General features: G+C 35.1%; 1 protein-coding gene across 5 annotated transcripts in view; it reads right to left on the bottom strand.

The window, feature by feature from the left end:
• Plekhh2 (pleckstrin homology, MyTH4 and FERM domain containing H2) overlaps window positions 1-26,329 on the bottom strand; it is a 136,891-nt gene that overhangs the window by 73,073 nt on the left and 37,489 nt on the right. For 3 of the 5 annotated variants that reach the window (XR_007104657.1, XM_047522601.1, XM_047522599.1), the window contains exons 3-6: window positions 26,061-26,123; window positions 8,203-8,352; window positions 6,982-7,065; window positions 6,303-6,384 (exon numbers count right to left, since the gene is read on the bottom strand). Coding sequence is in view for 4 of the 5 variants with exons in the window: in XM_047522601.1 (XP_047378557.1) it covers window positions 6,303-6,384; window positions 6,982-7,065; window positions 8,203-8,352; window positions 26,061-26,123 (379 nt within the window). In the remaining variant the exon portion in view is untranslated. Of the gene's footprint in view, window positions 1-6,302; window positions 6,385-6,981; window positions 7,066-8,202; window positions 8,353-23,091; window positions 23,115-26,060; window positions 26,124-26,329 lie in introns of those variants that run through there. The other 2 variants (XM_047522602.1, XM_047522600.1) reach the window with 2 other exon arrangements.

The raw sequence follows: 26,329 nt of genomic DNA on the forward strand, positions 1-26,329 counted from the left end.
GAGGAGTATTGCTGTAAGTTCTTCTTTGAAGGTAGAACTGGGCTGAGAAGACATTTGGTCCTGGACTTTTCTTGGTTGGTAGGCTTCTGATGGTGTGTTCAATTTCATTGTTTGAAATTGATGTTTAAATTTTCTATGTCCTCCTGATTCAATTTGGGTAGGTCATATGTCTCTAGATATTTGTGGATTTTTCATGACTTTCTATTTTATTAGAGTTTAGATTTTCAAAGTAGTTTCCGATTATTGTCTATTTCAGTAGTGTCTGTGGTGATATTTCCTTTTTTATCATGAATTTTAGTAATTTGAGATTTGTCTCTTTCGCTTGGTGAAGGGTTTTTCAATTTTATTTTTTTCAAAGAACCAAATTTTTTAAATTAAATTTTTAAAATTGTTACAGACTGCATTTTTATTCATTGTACACAAGTGGAGTACAACTTCTCATTTCTATGGTTGTACACAATGTAGATTCACACCATTCATGTAATCCTATATATATAGGGTGATGCTGTGTTTCATTCTACTGTCTTTCCATCCCCCACCCACTCCAACCTCATTTCCTCTACAACATCCAAAGTTCCTTCATTCTACTCTTCCCGCCTGCAATCCCCCCTCATTATATAGCATCATCCACTTATTAGAGAAAACATTTGGCCTTTGGTTTTTTTGGGCTTGGCCTATTTCACTTATTATGATATTTTCCAACAGAAAACGCCATAATTTTATTCTTCTTTATGGCTGAGTACTATTCCATTGTGTATATATACCACAGTTTCTTTATCCATTCATCAATTGAAGGGCATCTAGGTTGGTTCCATAATCTAGCTATTGTGAATTGAGCTGCTATGAACATTGATGTGGCTGCATCACTGTAGTATGCTGATTTTCTGTCCTTTGGGTATAAACCAAGGAGTAGGATAGCAGGGTCCAATGGTGGGTCCATTCCAAACTTTCTGAGGAATCTCCATACTGCTTTCCAGAGTGGCTGCATCAATTTGCAACTCCACCAGCAATGTATGAGTGTGCCTTTTCCCCACATCCACACCAACACTAATTATTACTTATCTTCTTGATAATAGCCATTCTAATTGGAGTTAGATGAAATCTTAGGGTGGTTTTAATTTGCATTTCTCTAATTACTAGGGATGATGAGCACTTTTTCATATATTTGTTGATCACCTGTATATCTTCTTCTGTGAAGTGTCTGCCCATTTCCTTAGCCCATTTATTGATTGGGTTCTTTGTATTTTGGGTGTACAGTTTTTTAAGTCCTTTATAAACTTTGGAAATGAGTGCTCTGTCTGAAGTGTGTGTGGAAAAGATTTTCTCCCACTCTGTAGGCTCTCTTCATATTATTGATTGTTTCCTGTGCTGAGAAAAAGCTTTTTAGTTTGAATCTATCCCATTTATTGATTCTTGCTTTTATTAATTGTGCTATGGGGGTCTTGTTAAGGAAGTATGGTCCTAAGCCAACATGATGGAGATTGGGGTCTACTTTTTCTTCTATTTGGTGTAGGGTCTCAGGTCTAATTCCTAGATCCTTGATCCATTTTGAGTTTTGTACAGGGTGAGAGATAGGGGTTTCATTTCATTTTACTGCATATGGATTTCCAGTTTTGCCAGCACCATTTGTTGAAGAGGCTATCTTTTCTCTTTTGTAAGTTTTTGGCACCTTCGTTTAGTATGAGATAACTGTATTTATGTGGGTATGTCTTTGTATCTTCTATCCTGTACCATTGGTCTACCTGTCTATTTTGGTTGCCAGTACCATGCTGTTTTTGTTACTATTGCTCTATAGTAGAGTTTAAGGTCTGGTATTCTGATACCTCCTGCATCAATCTTCCTGCCCAAGATTGCTTTGGCTATTCTGGGTCTTTTGTTCTTCCAGAAAAATTTCATGATTGTTTTCTCTATGCAAATGAGAAATGTCATAGGGATTTTAATTGGAATTGTGTTAAATCTGTATAGCACCTTTGGAAGTATGGCCATTTTGATAATATTAATTCTGCCTATCCAAGAACATGGGAGATCTTTCCATCTTCTAAGGTCTTCTTCAATGTCTTTCTTTAATGTTTTGTAGTTTTCATTGTAGAGATCTTTCACCTCTTTGGTTAGACTGATTCCAAAATATTTTTTTTTGAGGCTATTGCAAACAGAATTGTTTTCCTCATTTCCCTTTCAGATGTTTCATTGCTTATGAATAAAAATGCTTTAGATTTATGCAAGCTGATATTATATCCTGCTATTTTGCTGAATTCATTTATGAAGTCCAGAAGTTTTCTGGAGGAGTTTTTTGAATCCTCTAAATAGAGAATCATGTCATCAGCAAATAGTGACATCTTTAGTTTTTCTTTTCCTATTCATATCCCTTTAATTTCTTTGGTCAGTCTAATCATTCTGGCTGGTATTTCAAGGATGATGTTGAATAGAAGTGGTGAAAGAGGGCATCCCTGTCTAGTTCCAGTTTTTAAAGGGAATGCTTTCAGTTTTTCTCCATTAAAAATCATGTTGGCCTTGGGCTTAGCATAAATAGCCTTTACAATGTTGAGGTATATTCCTACTATCCCTATTTTTTCTAGTGTTTTGAGCATGAAGGGGTGTTGTATTTTGTCGAACGCTTTCTCTGCATCAATTGAAATAATCATATGATTCTTAACCTTAAGTCTATTGATGTGATGAATTACATTTATTGATTTCCAGATGTTGAACCAACCTTGCATCCCTGGTACAAACCCCACTTGATCATGGTGCACTATCTTCTTAATATGTTTTTGGATACAGTTTGCCAGGATTTTGTTAAGAATTTTTGCATCTATATTCATCAGAGATAGCAGTCTAAAAATTTTCTTTCCTTGATGTGTCTTTGTCTGGTTTGAGTATGAGGGTAATACTAGCTTCATAGAATAAGTTTGGAAGGGTTCCCTCCTTTTCTATTTCCTGGAATACTTTGAGGAGTATTGGAATGAATTTTTCTTTGAAGGTCTTATAGAACTCGGCTGAAAAAATCCATCTGGTCCTGGGCTTTTCTTGGTTGGTAGGCTTTTGATGGCTTCTTCTCTTTCATTGCTTGAAATCCATCTGTTTATATTGCGTATGTCCTCCTGGTTCAGTTTGGGAAGATCACATATCTCTAGAAATTTGTCGATGTCTTCAGTATTTTCTATTTTGTTAGAGTATAGATTTTCAAAATAGCTTCTTATTATGTTATGTATTTCAGTGGTTTCTGTCATGATATTTTCTTTTTCATCATGGATTTTAGTAATTTGAGTTTTCTCTCTCCTCTTTGTTAGTGTGGCTAAGGGTTTGTCTATTTTGTTTACTTTTTCAAAGAACAAACTTTTCATTTCATTGATTTTTTTGAAATTTTTTTGTTTTAATTTGATTGATTTCAGCTCTGACTTTAATTATTTCCTGTCTTCTACTGCTTTGGATGTTTATTTGTTCTTCTTTTCCTAGGGCTTTGAGATGTAAAGTTAGGTTATTTAATTGGTGACTTTCTATTACTTTAATGAATGAGTTCAATGCAATGAACTTTTCTCTTAAAACCACCTTCACAGATTTTGATAAGTTGTACTGCTATTCCCATTTACTTCTAAATTTTTTTATTTCATCCCTGATTTCTTCAGCTACCCATTGGTCATTCAGTAGTGTATTATTTAGTCTCCAGATGTTGGAGTAGATTCTACATTTTTATTTTATTATTGATTTCTAATTTCATTCCATTATGATCTGATAAAATGCAAAATATTACTCTATTTTTTTGCATTTGCTAAGAGTACATTGTGGCCTAAAATATAGTTTTAGAGAAGGATCTGTGTGCTGCTGAAAAGAAAGTGTATTTAATCACTGATGAATGAAATATTCTATATATGTGTTAAGTCTAAATTATTAATTGTATTTTTTAGTTCTGTAGCTTCTTTATTTAGTTTTTGTTTGTAAGATCTATTGAGGGGTAAGAGAGGTGTGTTAAAGTCATTCAGTATTATTGTGTTGTGGTCTATTTGATTCTTGAATTTTTGAAGGGGTTGTTTGATGTATGTAGATGCTCCATTGTTTGTGGCATAAATACTAAGAATGTCCTTGTTGATGTGTAGTTCCCTAAGGCAGTATGAAAATGCCTTCTTTGTCCATTCTGATTAATTTTTTCACTTTTATTTTTCATTTCTTCTTCATGAAATATTTTGCTGAGAATGTTCTATAGTACAGATTTTTTAGTTGCAAATTCTTTTTGTTTATCATGGAAGGTTTTTATTTCATTGTCAAATCTGAAGGTTAATTTTGCAGGGTATAGTATTCCTATTTGTGTTCCATTTTCTTCCAGAGCTTGATATATGTTATTCCAAGGCCTCCTCACTTCAATAGTCAGGGCTGAGGAATTAGCTGAGATCCAGATTGGTTCCCCTCTAAAAGAAACCTGTCAGTTTTCTGTGACAGTTTTTAAAATTCTGACCTTATTCTGTATGTTGAGTATTTTCATAATAAGGTGCCTTGGTGTGAATCTATTGTGATTTTGTATATTTTGGGTCCTGTATGCCTCCTGTATTTTGATTTTCCATTTCATTCTTACGGTTTGGGAAATTTTCAGATATTATTTCATTGAAAAGATTATGTATTCCTCTGGTTTGTATCTCTGAGTCTTTGTCTATCCCATAAATCTTAAGTTTGGTCTTTTCACATTATCCATATTTCTTGGAAGCTGGGTGTGTTGTTTTCCCCTGTAAAAACCCCACTCCACTTTTGATCCTCTTCTGGTCTCTTGGACACACTATGCTGTGTGTTGTGGGTTTGCCAAACCTATTTTTCCTGTTCGGTGGAGTTGTCAGGATTCACATGCCCTGGCGGCTGTCCCCTGGGCTGGAGCTGCAAAATGGCTCCTTCCTCTGAATTCCCCAGTAGCCAGGAGAGAGGGTTCTTCTCACCCGCTCTCCTCACAATGTGGTTGTGCAAGATACCTTTCAGGTTTCTCGTGCAGTGTCTTTGATCTCTGATCCTCTGTATCCATATGCACCTCAGACCTCCTAAAACTGGGGGTTCCTTTAATCAATGAATCACTTTCCCTGGGAGATGGTATCTGCTGGAGCCACTGGCGCCAGGAGCAGCACTAGGGATTTATTTTGTTTTATCCAACTGCAACTGCCTGATTCCCTGATCTACTGTGCATGTCTACAGTTAATTTCCAGAAAAGTTCCCCTTTCCCACCTTGCTGGGAAACTGTGTGTCTGAATTCTTGGCTTCAAGCCATAGAGCAACCAGGAAGGAAACCTTCTCTAATCCACCAGATTTGAGTCTCATTTTTGCAGAACTGAGGTTTGAACCCAGTGCTTCATGCACGCTAGGCACGCACTACCTCTGAGCCACCACCCCAGCCCTAATAAAAGTTCTTTATTCTCAATAGTCATCTGTGGCTAATGGCCATCATATTGGACAGCACAAGTATAGAATAGTTCTTTCATCACAGAAAGTTCTATTAAAAAGTGCTGATTAATAGCTCAAAGACTAAATGTGTGGTCTAACAATATTAACAATTTTTACATTATGAAAAGTTACTTCAGAGCCTATAAAATATTGTTATGAATTATCTGAAGAGTAGCAAATGTTACTTTGCATTTAAAATTTGTAAATAGTCAAAAGTTATAAAGAATTCTGGAGATAAATGTCTTTTTCAGGGACACATTCACAATGTATCCAGCCAAGGAACTTTCTCCAAAGCCCTCAGTGTACCTACTACTGTACCGTGTTCATGATTTCTTAATCCCCACTAAAAGGATCTTTTATTTCTGAGGCCAAAATATTCTTGGACTTTTGAAGTACATACCTTTAATACAAATACTTATAAACTACTATCTGGCTTCATAAGGTCTCTGTTTTTTCAAGAAAACAGGGAGATAGAGCACTACATGGCTTGGAAGGATCAACATACCATCATTTTTGGACATTGGCACTCATTGTCCATACTCCCTGATTTCCTGGGCTAACATAAATAAACATACTTTCAGCAAGTTGGACTCTAAGGAACTTAGGAGAATAGAGAAAGGCAAAATTAATATCTACTCATGTTTTCCTAACCTATGTAGTGACCACTTTGGTAAACCTGTACATCATCAGTCCTACCTCTTTTCACTTTCCACATTTAGAGCTAACATTCACAAGCATACAGGAATTCTGTTTGTTTGGATGTTCTTTCATTTCATAAAAATAAGTTATAATATTATATTCATAATTAAGTCTTTAAATCACAAGCAAAAATAGCAAAAGCCTATATAGCCAAATAAATCCAACTTGACTATTAGTGAAAATGTTTGTACCTTGTAGCTTTGACTGTAGTGCTTTTATCTCTTCAGTTTGGTTTTGGTTGATCAAACGAAGATTCTGATTCTCCAATTCCAGCTAAAAGAATACAGTGATATTTTCTTATATAAGAATAAGGTTTCTAAAATGTGCTAATAAATTATAATATTTAGAAAATGTTAGTGTATCATTACTCTAAATGCCATAAAATAAAAAAGAAATGACAAGCAAATGTATGAATTTATCATCATAGGCTATCAAACTAGATAATTATGGCACCAATACCTATCTTTCCACAACAGTTTTGAAAGTTGTCATCCACAGGCTTTTTCCACTATAAAATTATTTTAAACCAAACTATCTCAGTATTTATTCTGAACTCCTAGATACAAAATATATTAGTTTTATAATATATACACATATATTCTATAATTATTTAAAATTAACTAATTAGAACTAAAACTAATTAATTACAATAAGGCTATTTACACTGGTCATGATAAGTCTATCAATTGATTAATTTCGGAAATACAATGGATGTATGAAAGCTACCTATCTCAAGTTTACCAAAAGACAGCAGCACCACCAACCAATCAGAATTTTTTGTTTCACTCAGATGATCACATATTCTGATCCTTTACCTACTAAAAAAAAATAAAGTAAAAAAAAGAAAAGAAAAAATATAGCAATAAGTACCTCATTTAACTTAACTGTTACCCATTCTTTGATTTTAGCTGCTTTCTCTTCTATTATTTTAGCTTCTTGGATTCTTATTTGTTTCTGAAATAACATTTGCAATTTATTTAGTTCAAAGAAACTCATGGGTCTGGAAATGTTACCTGATAAATACACAAGACAAATTCACTTAAAACCTGTCTCAAAGTTAGAACATCTTCCTGCAAATTACCAGATTTTCAAGAGAAAAGTTATCTAGCAAATACAATAAGAATCCACAGATAGATGCAAGCTTTGCTAGTTTAATAACCACTCTTCTCTTTCTTTGAAAGATCATACACTGAAGTCAATACTTTGAATATATCAACAAAATAAACATTTCTGGAACAGTAGAATAGGGTCAACCAGATGAGGGAGACGAGACTAAGAATCTGCTCAGGATCATGGCTGTATTTCCTTCAAGCACTAGTTTATAAAAGACCCAGGAAAAATAAACACTTAGAAACTTTAGCTCATCAATCTTAAAATCTGATTATGATCACAAAACTACTGAGAATATGACTATCATGTAAACTACAATGGGTGGGGACTGGAGGCAGTAGAAAGCTGAAAACCACTAACAAAGAAATACTGATCCCCAGAGATGTGAAAAAAAAATGCTGAAAATAAACAACAATTTAATGTACTTAACAATTTCATAATGGTCATATTTAAATTATATTTAATGACTACTTAAATTTAATAACCCTAACACAATTTTTGTAATAAAAATCTAAAATAAATTGCCATACTTGATCTCAATAATAGTGGTTTAAAACAATGCATACATTTCTAAGCAGAAGGATTAGTACCAAACATAAATATATAAAATATAATGTTCTATAAATACTTCCAACACTGTAACAATCTAAAGCAAAGATTGATTGCAAACATTTTATGGACATAAATCCCTGCTGATAACTAAATATTTCCTACTTAAACTCTACACTTAAATTCTAAAGTCTGAACGTGAAAGAACACTGTCACATCTAAAAAGTGCCAGAACTTGCCTGAATTCACCCTGGATTTACGCGAATGCCATTTGACTAGTACCTTTCACCAGCACATGTGATACAATCCTGTGGGTTGACTTAAGAAAGATTTTCCCTCCAAATTTAGAAATTTAGACTCCTTTTAATCTTTGTGATTATGCACAAATGAGAGTGCACATTTATAAGTCTTTGATGATTAAAATTTTCCTACCTGCTCTTCAAGTTGCAGTTCCAAATTCTGAATGACGTCATCTTTTTCCTGTAGTAGAGACTCCAGATCTTGACATTTTTTATATAACCGTGTCTCTGATTCACTGGTTTGAATATTAGCTGCTTTTAATTTCTGTTCCATAACTTGTACCTAAGTTGAGTGGATTAAACATCAAAATTGTGTATATACTTTATTTATCATAATATTAAACTTAGAATTTTATGGTAAAATTATATAGATTCCTAAAAGGTATCATTATAAAATGAAAATATTAAACAAGAAGTTTTAATGTATTTAATAATCACAAATTCTGAGGACTATTTTGTCAGATGGTATTACCTCTGGGGTACAAAAGGATACACAGGAGATGATATGAATATTGCTATAATATAACAATGTATATGCTTACTAGAGCAGTGATAATATGCAAAGTGTTTATAAAGAAGCAGAAACTTTCTAGCCCTCATTTTTTCATATTTTAAACAAGGTAGGAGGACTGAGGAAATAGCTCAGTTAGTAGAGTGCATGCCTTACATGCACAAGGCCCTGGGTTCAATTCCCAGCACCAAAAAAAAAAAAAAAAAAGGTAGGAATATAAATTAAAAATGTGAGTGGTAAGATAAGAGATGACCTGCTACAATAATATATTTGGGGGGAAAACCGAATTTAGACAAAAAAATAAAAGCAAAGGGGAAAGGAAAAGGAAAACAAGAGAAACTTAAACCCTCTAATTACAAAATCATCAAAAAAAAAATAACAATATAGATATAGGTAGGAAAAGGCCTTTAATAAGGGATGATTGATTCATTCGCTTAACCAATGCTCACTGAATACCTGGCAAGTGCCAAACCTATTCCAGGACCTGGAAAAGAATCACAAAAGAGACCCAAAAATCTTGCATAGAAATTACATTCTAATGGTAAAGAGAGATTTAAAAACATGTAATGAATAGGTAAAAATCACACAATAAGTTACACAGTCAATAAGAATAATGGATATGTGGCCGGAGGGTGGGAAGTGCTTCAATTTTAACATCTAAGAAATTGGCTCTGCTTGAATCTTCTGCAAAACGCATTCAGGAGTATGACATCTTAAGACACGTCTGCAAACCTTGTTGTTGTCAGCCCACATGGATTATTTAAGTCTATTCAATTCACAGTGAAGTTTTAATTTTACTAATATCATCTTGTAGCTGTTTCTTTTTATCTTTCTGTGAATCACAGACCTAATCTTTAATTAGAGTCTAGTGGATCGCAAGCCTTACCAGACTTCAAGAGGAGGGCTAAAAAAAGGAGGTGTTAAAGATAGCAAGAAAGAAAATATTGAGGACTGTATTAAGAATTTACTCATATAGTCCATTAAGAGTTTACTAGTATAGTCCAAATAGGTAAGAATGTAATTTTACCAATAAGGTGAACGCATCTGAGAAATTAAAGATGATAGTTAAGATTTCTCTGAAAAATCAGAATGACTCCTTACTCGATGTTCAAAGTATTTGACTAATTAGATTTTTCAGAAAGAAGGTATAAAGGTTGGTTTGCTTTTATTCTTTTAACTGTGAATACCAGGTTTCATCTGAGGACTCACAGTATAAATGCCAATTCAATTTAGATGTCAAACTGTTCTACTTAAATACTACCCACATGGCTAGAAACTATGAAAATAAAGGCAGATCAAAAAAATAGGAGGAAAAATATATTCCACTATTCAAATGATAATTTCAGTTACCTTACATTTAGATTCTTTAACACAATAGAGGGATTTTCTGTATGAGCTGAAGGATTAACATTTGTATCAAAGACAAAGGTCTGTGTTAGAGATTTGTCATGATTAACAGCCCAGGACAGAGAGCAGGACAGTAAAAACCAAGGATCAATCTGAAGATGGCATTTTCAGTTGTAAACAGGGTATTCTGGAGCAAGGAGAGAAGAGTACAGCCAAATCCAAAATGTCAGTTCTTCTCTGAGGACACAGTAATAGAAGATAAACCTCAAGAAAAACATAAGTAACTGAATAAGAACAGAAATAAATATTACTAGACCTTCAGCTACATTCTCCTTTTATTATGTCTGAGTAAGCCACCTTCTAGACATTGGGCTGTCACATGAAATTTCCCTGTTATTACTTAAGAAAGTTCCATGGTTCTGGACAATAATGATTATGATTTAAAAGTTGTATTCATTTTATGAATGAGGGCTACAGAGCTCCTTGGATGCATCTTTTTAATTTTTTTTTTATCTTTAAAATTTTTTATTGTTCTTTTTAGATATACAAGACAGTAGAGTGTATTTTGACATATTATACATACATGGAGCATAACTTTATTCTAATTAGGATCCCATTCTTGTGGTTGTACATGATGTGGAGTTCACGGGCCATGTATTCATATATGAACAGAGGAAAGTTATGTCCGATTCATTCTACTGTCTTTCCTAAACCCATTCCCCTTCCTTCCTTTCACTCCCCTTTGTCTAATCCAATGAACTCTTGGATGCATCTTTGCCATCTAAACTTTTTAGTTTGTCACTTTTAGAAAACAACCTTCCCAGGCAAGAAAACGTGCAAAATTTCTTAGGGAAAGAGATCACAAAATAGTTATAGGCAACCTACTTACCAATTGGTCCTGTTATGACCAAGTTTCACAGGATTCACCAACCTTCCTTGGTAATTAGTATGAATAAGAGGTCTACAGTAAAGTTATGAGGCTTACAGAAAAAATATGCAGCCTTTTAAAATATCCTACCACAAGCATGTGGAAAATAGCCTAGTTCTTTTTCCGTTCATTTAACCTGAACCGTATAAGAATTTTAACTACTCAGAGACTGACCAATAACAAACACCTGTGAATTCAAATTGGTTTAAGTAAACTCTTGAAATTACCTATACATGTATGCCCTCCAGTATGGAATGTTTCCTATTTCTAGTACTTTCCTCTTTTACTTATAGGCATGCCTCTAGCCGCATCCACTCAGCAAACTCCTTAGCATTTCCCCGCAAACCTTCTAGTCCTGAGCTTTCCTAAGTTCTTGTTCAGCAAAAGGTTAATTCAGCAAACTATGGAGTACTCAGAGCCTGTACATTCTGAAGAAAAAACCAGTGCTCAACTGGCTTTTGGGAGACTCTGAGCCACTTGAATGGCTTCACTGATAAGACTGCCTCTTCTATGCCTGAGGTCTTGGGTGACAACAGAAAGTTAGTGTTAATAATTTGACTGATGGTAAAAAACCTATTTTGGTTTACCTGGGGCCCTGGGCCACACATTGCCGGTATTATCTCTGATAGAGGACAAAGGGATGGAGAAACTAAAATCTGAGTAACTAAGGTCAGTCACACAGGTACTGCAATCTACATGACTGACTCCCAATAAAAATTCTGGACACCAAGGCTTGGGTAAGCTTCTAGGTTGGCAATGCTTCATACGTACTGCCAAACATCGCTGATACAAGGATTAAGGGCATCATCCTGCAGCTCCAATGCAAAAGAGCAAATGGAAACCTGTACCTGGGTTCTCCCAGACATTGCCTAATGCGCATTTCTCTTTTGATGATTTTCATCTGCAACCCTTCATGGTAATAAAGCACAACCATAAGGATAACAGCTTTTCTGGGAGTAGGAGATTCAACTGAGGATAGTACTGGGGACACCAAAAGGGCTTTTCAATGCTCTTTTATATTTTCTTACCCATATTGGAAAAGTGAGAGCTACAAATATTACTCTCATTATAATTATCCATGTTGCTATTTCCTTTCTCATCTCATCCCTCCCTCCCCCACTATAAGTAATCAAGATGTGATTGTTTTCTTTTTGTCTTATGGTGCTAGGTATCCAACCCAGGGCCTTGCACATGCTAGGCAAGTGCTCTGACACTCAGTTATACCCCAGTCCTTGCATCTTTATTTTTGAGATGTGGTTGGCAGTTACTATTTCTACGCAAGTTGCAATGACATGGCAGATTCCTGATTGTTCCTAATGAAGCAATTGTTAAGAGTATTTTGCATCCTAGACTATTTTTCAGTTATTTAAGATGTATTGTAAATTAATTAATCTACATTTGAAACACAATGTTTTTAGAATTTTAATTTTTATTCTGAGAGGCCAAATGTCCAGCTAAAAAGTAAATTTCCCTTACTATGTGAAAATAAAAAAGACAATAAATTTTGAGTATAACTAGCAGTCTCTGCCACAATAAAGCCCTCTGGTACCCAAATATCCATGCATACCCATTTTCCTAACCATCCCTGCACTAAAAGAGATAGCTCTACAATTCCTTGGAGTTACTGAATCTGTTTCAAAGTTTAGGATCTGTTGGTCTTAGATACAGCCCTCTCCAGCAGGTCTAGATGTGGCTCCTCATGGTGCAGGGACTTAAAATGTGAAAGGTAGGTTATCTGCCTCTCAAATACCCAATACACAAGGATTAAGTAAGAGCAGGAAAGCAGCAGCAACATTTTGGAGAGGGGACTTGAAACACCTCAGCCAGTGGTGACAGTGACCAAATCCCCTCTGCCATGAAGCAGCCTCTGACTCTCTTGGAGGAACTCTTCAGCTCATCATCCTTGGGGTCTCTGGTGTTTAACTTTTGTATGTTCTTTCTTGTCTGTCAAACACAATTATTTTGATATAGTACTCTAAAATGTATGACGTATGATCCTTCTTGCTAAAGGTAAAAAATAAAAGCAGTAAATAACCTTGCTTTCTATGTAATGAAGAGTAGGCCTCACAGAGCAAAGCATTACAAAATCCTGGATATGAGGATGATGGAGCAGTTATAATTTTTTAAGAACCAAAAAATGGCTTCAAGACTAAGAGAAAAGGGTGATTAGCCCACATAGTAGAATGGGATCCAACCCAGGGCCTTGCACATGCTAGGCGAGTGCTCTGCCACTGAGCTACATTCCACTTCCCCACGGGAACTTTAAATTCAGCTCCTACCAAGCCTAAAGGAAACCAAAGCACTAAATGGAGCCCCAAAGACCAGAATGAAAATACTCCTACAGGTGAAATTATCTACCTGTCTTTGGTTAGCACAAATTAGTTACCTACCTAAGATAATGTACCTAATCAGGTATTTGAAAATGAATCCTGTATGCCAGTACTTCCCAAAGGTGCTGCTTGATGCCTTTCTACCCATTGGGTTAAACACTAATTGGTGCCTTGGAGAATTTGCAGTAAGATAAGAAGGTCTTTAAAAGAATGTAGTAAGGAGGGAAATGGGGATCTGGTCACTCCCTTTAACTCCAGCTCTTGGGAGAGAATCTGAAGAGTGACCTTGGTTGTAAAGTAAAGGAATGTACTCCTAAAAATATCTGAGTATCATGTACAGTAGGCATGCAAACTATCCTATATATCCCTCCAGCTTGAAGGCACAGGGCCACCCTCCATTGTATCTCAACCTACCCCTGCCAAGGAGTGAGTAATAAAATGACCAAAACCTCTTCATTGGGCCCTCCACCATTTTCTCTTTGGGACTGGTAAACAGTACGCTGGGGCCTTTGAAGCCCTGGGATTGAACACTGCCTTACAAGACTACTCCTAAATTATTCTGGGTTGATTTGTATATACTGCTTTCAAAACTCACAAACAACAATAAAGATACATTACAGTATTAAATATAAAGATCACCAAGATCTATCTAGCAAAATGTTCCTTCTGCAGACAACTTAGTTAATGTTTATGGAAGTAATGTCAATCATTAATAAACAAAGAGAAACATGTACAAAGCCTAAGTGTAGAGTTGAGCTGACTACTACTTTTAGTAGAGAAACATTCCATTTTGGTCAATAGAAACACAATCATTTAAATCTTAGGTTCAATAAAAAGACAAGCTGAATTCAAGGAACATAAACATTAGAAAGGCCACAGCAGAAAGTGTTAAAGATAGCGAAGGATTCAGTTAATCTAACTTAACATAAAGGCCAAAAAGGTGACATAATCAGTGTATAAGAGTTCATCTGTTCTCTGTTTCTATTTCCTGTCAAGTTTTTAGATTCATTATGAGGTATTTACAGAAACAAAAATTCTCTGAAGCCTAATAAAATAGGTATTGAATAAATACTTATTTGTTTATTCAATTGAGTGTTGTGACAAAGAGGAATTCCTACATATTTTGCTAGCTTACAGAAATGAGAGATTTGCAATTCCTATTATTTCAACTTAAGGCAGTATGCCTAAAGTAACCAATCATGGTGTGCTCTTGCTTAAAGAAGTAGAGTCTAGAATTAAATGAATCTAAATCTGGTACCTTTGAGGACAACTTCAAATAATAATTCTTCCTATTAAACTTATTAAGGTCAGTGGCTGTAAACTGCTTTAATGGTTACAAACTGCCATGTTTTGATTCCCTTGCACAGAGAATGAGGATATGGGGATTCTTATTTTTTTCTTCTCTTTTTTTTTTTAAGAATCCCCACTGAATCCAGTACATCTGAGGGGAAAAATTAATTAAAAGTCACATAAAAAATTACTTAGTTTAATTTCCAGAAGTAAATTTGCCACACATATAAATTAAGAATTTCCGGCAGATTGCTCACTGTCTGGTGCCTACCATCTGCCACTTGCCTGCTTCTTGCCTGTCCATCGCCTGCCTTTCACCTACCCATCACCCACTGCCTGAGGTTCACCTGTCAATCATCCAGCAGCAGCCAGCAGACTGACTGCAGACCTCTAGTGGAGCGCCAGCTGCCTGCTGTTGCCTGGAAGTTCACTGTCACTGTACCTGCAGGTTTGGCTACACATGGCTGCCGCCATTTTGAGACAACAGCCAGGACCTATAGGACCCCTGGCCAGACTGACTAAGCCCTGTCTCCAGGACCCCTTAGCCTGCCCCACCACTCCTTGCCTCCAGGGCCTTCAGACCAAGGACTGCATCCTGCCTCCAGGACCCCTGCCCAACCAACCACACCTGGCCTCCAGGACCTCCAGATGACCATGCCCACACCCTGAGCTGCAGCTCCCCATTTGCCAACACATTTGGAAGCCAGAGCAGCCATCTTGGATAATCCTGGAAGCCATATCTCCCATCATTAGGTGGGGCATATCTCATCCTGAGATGCCCGCTAGAGACTGGAAGTTCATTGTCAGGTACCTCTCATACGTCAGGCTACTAAAGACTGGGAGGTTTGAATACTATATGACTGTTACAGTGTAGAATTTTTTTTTCTCCTTATTGAAAAATTTAATTTTTATGTCTTTACTTTTCTCGTTCTATTTTCCTTTTGCTTTCCTGTTCCCTCAGAGTCTCTTTCTCCCTTTTTGCATGATAACAACCAACTTCTTTTGATTACACTGTAAGTCTTTCTACAATCTAGAACTTCTATATACTCTTTTCTTATCCCATTAACAGCTACATTTTGCACCCCTCCCCATCCTCTTTGTCTTCCATTAAAAACTGCAGACCTTATTGCAAATCTATTTGTTATACTGTAGATAATAATTGAACTCATTCTGTTTATTACGACAATATTGTTAACATCCTCATAGGGGCTGTTTGGTTTAGGATTGCATAGTCTGTACTGGGCACTGCTAATATTGACCTCCCCCTTAAAGAAAAGGTTTTGGAAACCTATAGGGCCACTTTAAGCCTATGGGGGGAAACTGCAATATCCCAGATCTGCACTGCTAGAGGGGAAGATACATGAACAACATGAAAAAACAAAGGAAGAAAATGATCCAAACAAACCTAGATTCTATATTAATAGAACCCAGTAACAGTATGGTAGAAGAAATGCCAGAAAAGGAGTTCAGAATATACATAATTAAAATGATTCATGAAGCAAAGGATGAGATAAGAGAGCAAATGCAGACAATGAATGATGACTCCAATAAGCAGTTGAAAGAGAATTTGTAGGAAGCAAAAGATCACTTCAGCAAAGAGACAGAGATTCTCAAAAAAAAAAAAAAAAAAAAAAAAAAAAAAACAAACAAACAGAAATTCTTGAAATGAAGAAAACATTAAACCAAACAAAAAACTCAATGGAAAGCATCACCAACAGACTAGACCACTTGGAAGACAGAGCCTCAGACAATGAAGACAAAATATTGAATCTTGAAAATAAAGTTGCCCAAACAGAGAAGATGGTAAGAAATCACAAACAGAACCTCCAAGAACTATGGGACATCATGAAAAGACCAAATTTAAGAATTATCAGGATTGAGGAAGGCAGAGAGATACAAATCAAAGGAATGAACAATCTAGTCAATGAAATAATATCAGAAAATTTCCCATACCTGAAGAATGAAATGGAAAATCAAATACAAGAGGCTTACAGAACACCAATTGCATAAAATCACAAAAGATCCACACCAAGGCACATTATAATGAAAATGCCTAATATTCAAAATAAAGATAGGATTTTGAAGGCTGGGAGAGAAAAGCATTAGATTACATATAGGGGGAAACCAATACAGATATCAGCAGATTTCTCAGGCCAGACTCTAAAAGCTAGAAGGGCCTACAACAACATATTTCAAACTCTGAAAGAACATGGTTGCCAACCAAGAATCCTATACCCAGCAAAACTAACCTTCAGATTTGAAGATGAAATAAAATCCTTCCATGAAAAACAAAAGTTAAATAATTTACAAACAGAAAGCCTGTGCTATAGAATATGCTCAACAAAATATTGCATGAGGAGGAAATGAAAAACAACAATGTAGGTCAGCAAAGGGAGGAACTACCTCAAAGGAAAAATCATTCAAAGAAGAAACCAAGTCAAGTTAAAAACCAAAATAAGCCCAAATGATTGGGAATACAAATCACATTTCAATAATAACCCTGAACGTTAATGGCCTAAACTCATCAATCAAAAGACATAGACTGGCAGATTGAATTAAAAAGAAAGACCCAACAATATGCTGCCTTCAAGAGACTCATCTCATAGAAAAAGACGTCCACAGACTAAAGGTGAAAGGATGGGAAAAAACATACCACACACATGAACTTAGTAAAAAAGTGGGGATTTCCATCCTTATATCAGATAAAGTGAACTTCAAGTCAAAGTTAGTCAGAAGGAATAAATAAGGACATTTCATACTGCTTAAGGGAACCATAAATCAGGAAGACATAACGATAGTAAATATTTATGCCCCAAACAATGGTGCATCCATGTACATCAAACAAATCCTTCTCAATTTCAGGAATCAAATAGACCACAACACAATTATTCTGGGTGACTTTAACACACAACTGTCACCACTGGATAGATCTTCCAAACAAAAACTAAACAAAGAAACCATAGAACTCAATAACACAATCAATAACTTAGATTTAAAAGACATATATAGAATATTCCATCCATCAACGAGTGAATTCACTTTCTTCTCAGTAGCACACGGAACCTTCTCAAAAATAGACCATATATTATGCCACAAAGCAGCCCTTAGGAAATGCAAAAAAATAGAGATACTGCCTTGTGTTCTATCAGATCATAATGGAATGAAATTAGAAATCAATGATAAAATAAAAACAAATTATTCCAACACCTGGAGACTAAATAATATGCTATTGAATGAAGAGAAAACATCAGGGAGGAGATAAAAAAATTCTTAGAGATAAATGAGAATGATGATACAACATATCAAAATCTCTGAGACACTATGAAAGCAGTACTAAGAGGAATATTCATTGCACAGAGCGTATTTAAGAAAAAAATAAAAAGTCACAACTAAATTACCTAACATTACAGCGCAAAGCTCTAGAAAAAGAAGAACAGAACAACACCAAAAGTAGTAGAAGACAGGAAATAATTAAAATCAGAGCTGAAATCAATGAAACTGAAATAAAGGAAACAACTCAAAAAATTGACAAAATAAAAAGTTGGTTCTTCGCAAAAGTAAACAAAATAGACAAACCCTTAGCCACACTAACAAAGAGGAGAGAGAAAACTCAAATTACTAAAATCCGTGATGAAAAAGGAAATATCATGACAGACACCACTGAAATATATAACATAACAAGAAGCTATTTTGAAAATCTATACTCCAACAAAACAGAAAATATTGAAGGCATCAAAAAATTTCTAGAGACATATGATCATCCCAAACTGAACCAGGACACACACAATCTAAACAGATGAATTTCAAGCAATGAAAGAGAAGAAGCCATCAAAAGTCTACCATCCAAGAAAAGCCCAGGACCAGATGGATTCTCAGCTGAGTTCTACAAGACCTTCAAAGAAGAATTCATTCCAATACTCCTCAAAGTATTCCAGGAAATAGAAAAGGAGGGAACCCTTCCAAACTTATTCTATGAAGCTAGGATCACCCTCATACTCAAACCAGACAAAGACACATCGAGGAAAGAAAATTTTAGACCGCTATCTCTGATGAATGTAGATGCAAAAATTCTTAACAAAATCCTGGCAAACTGTATCCAAAAACATATTAAGAAGATAGTGCACCACGATCAAGTGGGGGTTGTACCGGGATGCAAGGTTGGTTCAACATCTGGAAATCAATAAATGTAATTCATCACATCAATAGACTTAAGGTTAAGAATCATATGATTATTTCAATTGATGCAGAGAAAGCGTTTGACAAAATACAACACCCCTTCATGCTCAAAACACTAGAAAAAATAGGGATAGTAGGAACATACCTTAACATTGTAAAGGCTATGCTAAGCCCACGCCAACATGATTTTTAATGGAGAAAAACTGAAAGCATTCCCTTTAAAAACTGGAACTAGACAGGGATGCCCTCTTTCACCACTTCTATTCAACATCATCCTTGAAATACCAGCCAGAACGATTAGACTGACCAAAGAAATTAAAGGGATATGAATAGGAAAAGAAAAACTAAAGATGTCACTATTTGCTGATGACATGATTCTCTATTTAGAGGATTCAAAAACTCCTCCAGAAAACTTCTAGACTTCATAAATGAATTCAGCAAAATAGCAGAATATAAAATCAACACGCATAAATCTAAAGCATTTTTATACATAAGCAATGAAACATCTGAAAGGGAAATGAGGAAAACAACTCCATTCATGATAGCCTCAAAAAAAGTAAAATACTTAGGTATCAATCTAACCAAAGAGGTGAAAGATCTCTACAATGAAAACTACAAAACATTAAAGAAAGACATTGAAGAAGACCTTAGAAGATGGAAAGATCTCCCATGTTCTTGGATAGGCAGAATTAATATTATCAAAATGGCCATACTTCCAAAGGTGCTACACAGATTTAACACAATTCCAATTAAAATCCCTATGACATTTCTCACAGTAATAGAGAAAGCAATCATGAAATTCATCTGGAAGAACAAAAGATCCAGAATAGCCAAAGCAATCTTGGGCAGGAAGATTGATGCAGGAGGTATCAGAATACCAGACCTTAAACTCTACTATAGAGCAGTAGTAACAAAAACAGCATGGTACTGGCACCAAAGTAGACAGGTAGACCAATGGTACAGGATAGAAGACACAAAGACATACCCACATAAATACAGTTATCTCATACTAAACGAAGGTGCCAAAAACTTACAAAAGAGAAAAGATAGCCTCTTCAACAAATGGTGCTGGCAAAACTGGAATATGCAGTAAAATGAAATGAAACCCCTATCTCTCACCCTGTACAAAACTCAAAATGGATCAAGGATCTAGGAATTAGACCTGAGACCCTACACCAAATAGAAGAAAAAGTAGACCCCAATCTCCATCATGTTGGCTTAGGACCATACTTCCTTAACAAGACCCCCATAGCACAATTAATAAAAGCAAGAATCAATAAATGGGATAGATTCAAACTAAAAAGCTTTTTCTCAGCACAGGAAACAATCAATAATATGAAGAGAGCCTACAGAGTGGGAGAAAATCTTTTCCACACACACTTCAGACAGAGCACTCATTTCCAAAGTTTATAAAGGACTTAAAAAACTGTACACCCAAAATACAAAGAACCCAATCAATAAATGGGCTAAGGAAATGGGCAGATACTTCACAGAAGAAGATGTACAGGTGATCAACAAATATATGAAAAAGTGCTCATCATCCCTAGTAATTAGAGAAATACAAATTAAAACCACCCTAAGATTTCATCTAACTCCAATTAGAATGGCTATTATCAAGAAGACAAGAAATAATTAGTGTTGGTGTGGATGTGGGGAAAAAGGCACACTCATACATTGCTGGTGGAGTTGCAAATTGGTGCAGCCACTCTGGAAAGCAGTATGGAGATTCCTCAGAAAGTTTGGAATAGACCCACCATTGGACCCTGCTATCCTACTCCTTGGTTTATACCCAAAGGACAGAAAATCAGCATACTACAGTGATGCAGCCACATCAATGTTCATAGCAGCTCAATTCACAATAGCTAGATATGGAACCAACCTAGATGCCCTTCAATTGACGAATGGATAAAGAAACTGTGGTATATATACACAATGGAATAGTACTCAGCCATAAAGAAGAATAAAATTATGGCATTTTCTGGTAAATGAATGAAGTTGGAAAATATCATGATAAGTGAAATAGGCCAAGCCCAAAAAACCAAAGGCCAAATGTTTTCTCTGATAAGTGCATGACAATATATAACAAGGTGGGGTGGCAGAGGGAAGAGAAGAATGAAGGAACTCTGGAAGGTGTAGAGGAAAATGGGGTGGAAGGGGTGGAGGACAGAAAGATAGTAGAATAAAACACACAGTATTATCCTATGTATATGTATGATTACATGAATGGTGTGAATCTACATTGTGTACAACCATAGAAATGAAAAGTTGTACCCCTTTTGTGTATAGTGAATCAAAATGTAGCCTGTAAAATTAAAAAGATTTTAATAAAAAAAGTATTTAAAAAAAGAATTTCCGATTTTAAAAAGGCAAGACAAAACAATCCTCAATTACTCTTTTTTTTTTTCTTCCTATAATGTGAGCAAGCAAAGAAGAAACAGCAAGGCAAGGGAAAGATAGGGTAGAACAGACAGAGAGACATATAGAGACAACCATGGGTGCAGAGGTAAAGAGAGATGCCACTAGGAAAGGTCAAAATCAGAAAGTAAAGGAGAGGGAGGTATGAAAGAGAGAGAGACAAACTGACAAATGTACACTGCACGTAGGGCTAAACAGGAATATACATGCATGGCTCACTCTACCAATGCAGAATAAAAAAAAGATATTTAATATAGAGTAAAAGTTACAGTTTGAGTAACCTTTTATGATTTTACTATTATTGTCTCACTATAGTATAAGTGTGGATATCAGTAATCAGTACAGTCAACTAAAGAATACTGAAAAACAGGCACAGCACAGATCTTTACCATGCCTAATAGTACTTTACCACCACCACCATTTGTTGCAGGCTGACAGCATGCCAGGCACTTTCCTTAAATTAAACTTCAATTTTCATAATAGCTTACACTTACACGGCACTTCTATGTGCCAGGAAACATTCCAAGTACTTTACTCACAGCAACCTATTCGATTTCCACAAAATCCTATGAGACAGGCATAGATTGTACTACATTTTACAGAAAGGAAGCTGAGGTCCAAGTCAAGAAGTGATAAAAGATGGAGGCAGATTTTGAACCAGGCAGTTTGGCTTCAGAGTCTACGCTCTTAATCACCACGTTATAAACCTGTACCCAATACAGAGGCTATCAGCTCTGCCAATATGAGTTAGCTCTTTTTTATAAGTGACAAAACAAAGAATCAAATTAAGAAACTGTTCCAGTCAAATAAATGGTAGAGGCTGGATTTAAACTCAGTTAACAATTTAAGTCTATCCCCAAAGCAGAGAACATAAATTATCTTTATTTTTCTTTGTACAGAATTTACCTTGACAATCACTGGTCCCTATATCCCTCCCCTTTCTTCATTCCTCTTTCCAAAAAAAAAAAAAAAAAAAAAAAAAGAAGAAAGAGGAAAAGAATACAAACATTGGACTTTAATTCCATGTGTTTAAAATATCATCATGTGAGAAAGGGAATAACTGTACTCTAGAAACTCTGTCAGAAGTTAAAATTAATCTTGAAATTTGCCCAGTGCACATTTTTATGGGGACCATTTACCATTATTTTGGATTGGCTTTCTTTTATATTATAGTCTACATTCATCTTCTCTTATCTTGGTAGGAGATGAAAAATCTGTTTATTTTTCTAGGTAGGGATCATTATTAGATGTTAAAAGCTAAAGTCTAATAAAGGCAGATTAAAATGATGGAAATGGGATGTTTTGTGTACACATATTTGTTAAGCCAATGAGGAGAACTTAGATTAGCAAACTTTTCAACATTAACTTGGCCAGAATGACTAAAATTAAAAAGAACAACAATGCCAAATGTTGGAAAGCGGTGGAGCAACTGGAATTCTCATACACTGCCAGCACATTCACTTTGAAAAACTATTTGCCAATGCCTACTAAAGATATGTCAACCCAGAAATGCTACTCCTAGGTGTACACCCAAGAGAACTAAGAAACACATATCCACCAAAATACAAGTACACATATGTCACAGTAACCTTATTCATAAGAGCCACAAACTAAAAAGGAACCATATGTCCATCAACAAATAAATGGTTAAAAGTGAGGAATAGGCACAATAAAATACTATTCAGCAATAATAAAATTACATTAACATGAATGACTTTTATAGACACAATGTTGAGCAAAAGAAGTCACTATACGGTTCAGAAGCAGGGCACCTGTCTAGCATGTGCAAGGCCCTGGGTTTGATCCTCAGCACCACAAAAAGAGGGGGGAGGAGGAGAAGGAGAAGGAGAAGGAGGAAGAAGGAAGAAGGAAGGAGAAAAAGAAGAAGGAGAAGGAGAAGGAGAAGAAGGAGGAGGAGGAGAAGGAGAATGAGAAGAAAAGAAGAAGAAGCCAGTACACCAGAAAGTATATACATCAAGAACAGTCAAACTAACCCATGGTCATAGATGTGAGAATACTGGTTACCTTTGGTAAAACAGGGTTGCTGCCTGAGAAAGAAAGGAGAACAAGAGAATGGAATGATAAAATGCTCTATAAGTTGACCTAATGGTAGAATGCTTTGTTATATTCATTATGTCTTAATTTGTAAAAAGCAACAGCAATAAATAACATGTAGTAATTTGTACAATGTAATTTTATTCAGCACTAAAAATAAATGAGCTATCAAGCCATGAAAAGTCATGGAGGAACCTTAATGCATATTACTAAGTGAAAAAAGTCAATATGAACAGGTTATTTGCTGTATTGTTCTAACTATATGACGTTCTGGAAAAGGCAAAACTATGGAGAGGTAAAAAGATCAGTGATTTCTAGGGACTTGGGAGCAGGAAAGTATGATTAGGTTGAAAGTAGGAAAATTTTAGGCAGTGAAATTATTCTATACGATAATAATATGGTAGATAAATATCATACATTTGTCAAAACACTGCATGAACACTAATACAAACTATGAACTTTGGATGATAGTGATGTATGTACCACCCTGGTGTGGGATGTTGATGCGGGGGAAGACTGGAGTATATGTGTAGTAGGGGAGAGGGTACTCAAAAACTCTGTACTTTCCACTCAATCTTGCTATAAATCTAAAACTTCTCTAAAAGATAAAGTCTATTTTTTAAAATGTAATTACCTCTCTTCTGAAATAACCAATAAAGTAGGATCATTAATGGCTGCTAATATCTCAAAAGAGTTTGCTATACATTATATACCTCCTGACAGAAGTACATAATATCACCTAAAAAATAGACTTAGGAGAGGGAGGAGGGAAGGAAGAAGAGGAAGAGGAAAAGAAGAGAAAGAAGAAAAGGAGGAGGAAAGAAAGGAAAGGAGGAAGAGGAACAGAAGGAGAAAAGAAGAGGAAGATGAGGAACAAGATGAGGAAGAGGATGAAGAGGCGGAAGAGGAGGGAAGGGAATCAAAATTTTAGGACCTAACTATATTTTACAGGAGATACAGAGGTAGAGGAACACAATAAATAACTATGCAATCAAAAAATCCAGAATGCAGAAAGCTTTAGAGGAAAATTAACCCATGTTTTTCAACAAATAAATTGAAAGAGAAAAGAAAGAAAAGGTAAAGAAAGGGTAGGAAACCCTATAGAGAGTTTAACAATCAAATGTGATACTGATTTGAACAAATCAACTATTAAAATAAGAAAATGTATATAAATAAAAGAATTAAAAAAAGGTACTTGACAAATACTTGTATGTGCATGTTCATGGCAAGTACTAGTCACAATAGCCAAAAGATGGGAAAAAACCCAATGTCCATCAACAGATGCAGGTCAAAATCATGATATGCTTCCTACAACATGAATGGATTTCAAAATATCCTGTTAAAGGATAGAAGCAAGACACAAAAGACCACATATTATATGAATCCATCCATAAAAATATCCAGAATAAGTAGATTCATAGATTCAACCAATCTACAGAAAGTAGATTGGTTGTTTCCAGGCCTTGAGGCAGGGAGGGGGGAATGAGAATAAAGGTTAATGGGCACAAGATTTCCTTTTGAGTGATGGAAATATTTTGAAATTAGATAGAAATGGTAATTATACACTCTGAATTGTTCACTTTGAATGGTAGATTTTATTTTACGTGAATTTTATCTCAATTAAAAATAAAGATAGGAGCAATTATGAAATATTGGGAAAATATGAATACTGACCAATGTAGTGAGGAATTATTGGCAAGTTTGCTGACATGATGATGGTACTGTGGTTGATTTTTTAAGAGCATTTACTTTTAGATTAGTTGCTCATGGATACAATTATATGATGTGTGGGATTCCTTCAAAATAATCCAGTACGGAGGTGGGTGGAGGGAAAAAGTAGGTGGCGATATAAACAAACAAGCCATGAGTTAACTAATTGTTGAAGTTGGACATGGGAGTTCATTACATTGCTTTCCCTACTCTTAGATATGGCTAAAGTTTTGCATAATAAAGTTTAAAGATTTCCTTTCAAGTACAATTAAGAAAATCAAGGATTAAGTTAGATTAGCTTACTTAGAAAAAAATTTAGGCCTCTATTGAGTAAAATTAAATATTTCAGGTAGAAATGAGATTTGGTAGAAAAAAAAACCTAACAAACTTAGAGGAAGTGTAAGAAATTTAATATACAACTTCTTGGAAGAAAGAATTTTTGTATTTAAGCTTTTGGAAATTCTTGATTCAACTAAATATGAGAGAGATATTTTCATAAAATGAGAAGCTACTGATTTAGGGTCATTAGATATTTTAAGCCTTTCTGTGCCCACCCAACTGCTCATTTTACTGCTGGCAAGGACCAGAAAGGTTTAAGTTACTTATCAAAACATCATTAAAAATAATTTTAAAATACTAGAAAGTATATTTTAAAATACTAGAAAATATAGAAAAAATTATTCCTAATTCCACAATTCAAACAAACTTCTATTAAAAGGGTGTTTCCTCTCAGTCTTTTTTTTAAAAAAATACTCTTCAACTTAACTTTTTTACCCCCAAATATTTAGGGAGTTTTACAATTTTGAATATGTTTTCCTGTTATCATTCTAAGCATTTTTTACATATCCTTGGTAACAACTATTTTTAATGATTGTTTAATATCTCATGGGGTTGATACAGTTCACTTATTTTCTCTATAATAAGGCATTCATGAGATTTCCAACTCTTTATTACTAAAAAACTGTTATGAACATATAACACTTAAGTATGGTTAGGATTACCATAAAAGTCACATTTGATTTCTCAGAAGACAGATTTTTGTAATCAAGGCCTCTTTTCCTCTTGAAATTTGTTAGTGGACAAAACAGGGTTAGATTCTCCACTTTATGGATCAAGTTCAAAACAGTAAAAAAATGATAAAATGTCTCAGAGGATTGACAATACTAGCCTTCTATTTTGGGCAAAACAACCTTTATGTGGATAGATGCAGGAAAAAAATTATACTCTACCTGTTGAAAAGCTTTCTCTGCTTGACGTTCAGCATCAATAACTTGTCTCTCAAGCTGTTGCATCTGTAAAATGAGGGGGAAAATAAATATAAAAATTCATGTTTCCCTTTTGCAAAAGGATTTTGCAAAAAATGTCTCAATGCTATCAATTTGGTAAAGAATATTTAAAGTGGTTCACTGGATATAAATCACATACAATTACAATTCAGGATCCTTGCATATTTAAAAATTGATCAAACAAAATGCCAAAGTTTTGATACAGTGTAAAT

Source organism: Sciurus carolinensis, chromosome 13 (genome assembly GCF_902686445.1).
Source record: "Sciurus carolinensis chromosome 13, mSciCar1.2, whole genome shotgun sequence".
In the NCBI taxonomy this organism is placed as follows: domain Eukaryota; kingdom Metazoa; phylum Chordata; class Mammalia; order Rodentia; family Sciuridae; genus Sciurus; species Sciurus carolinensis.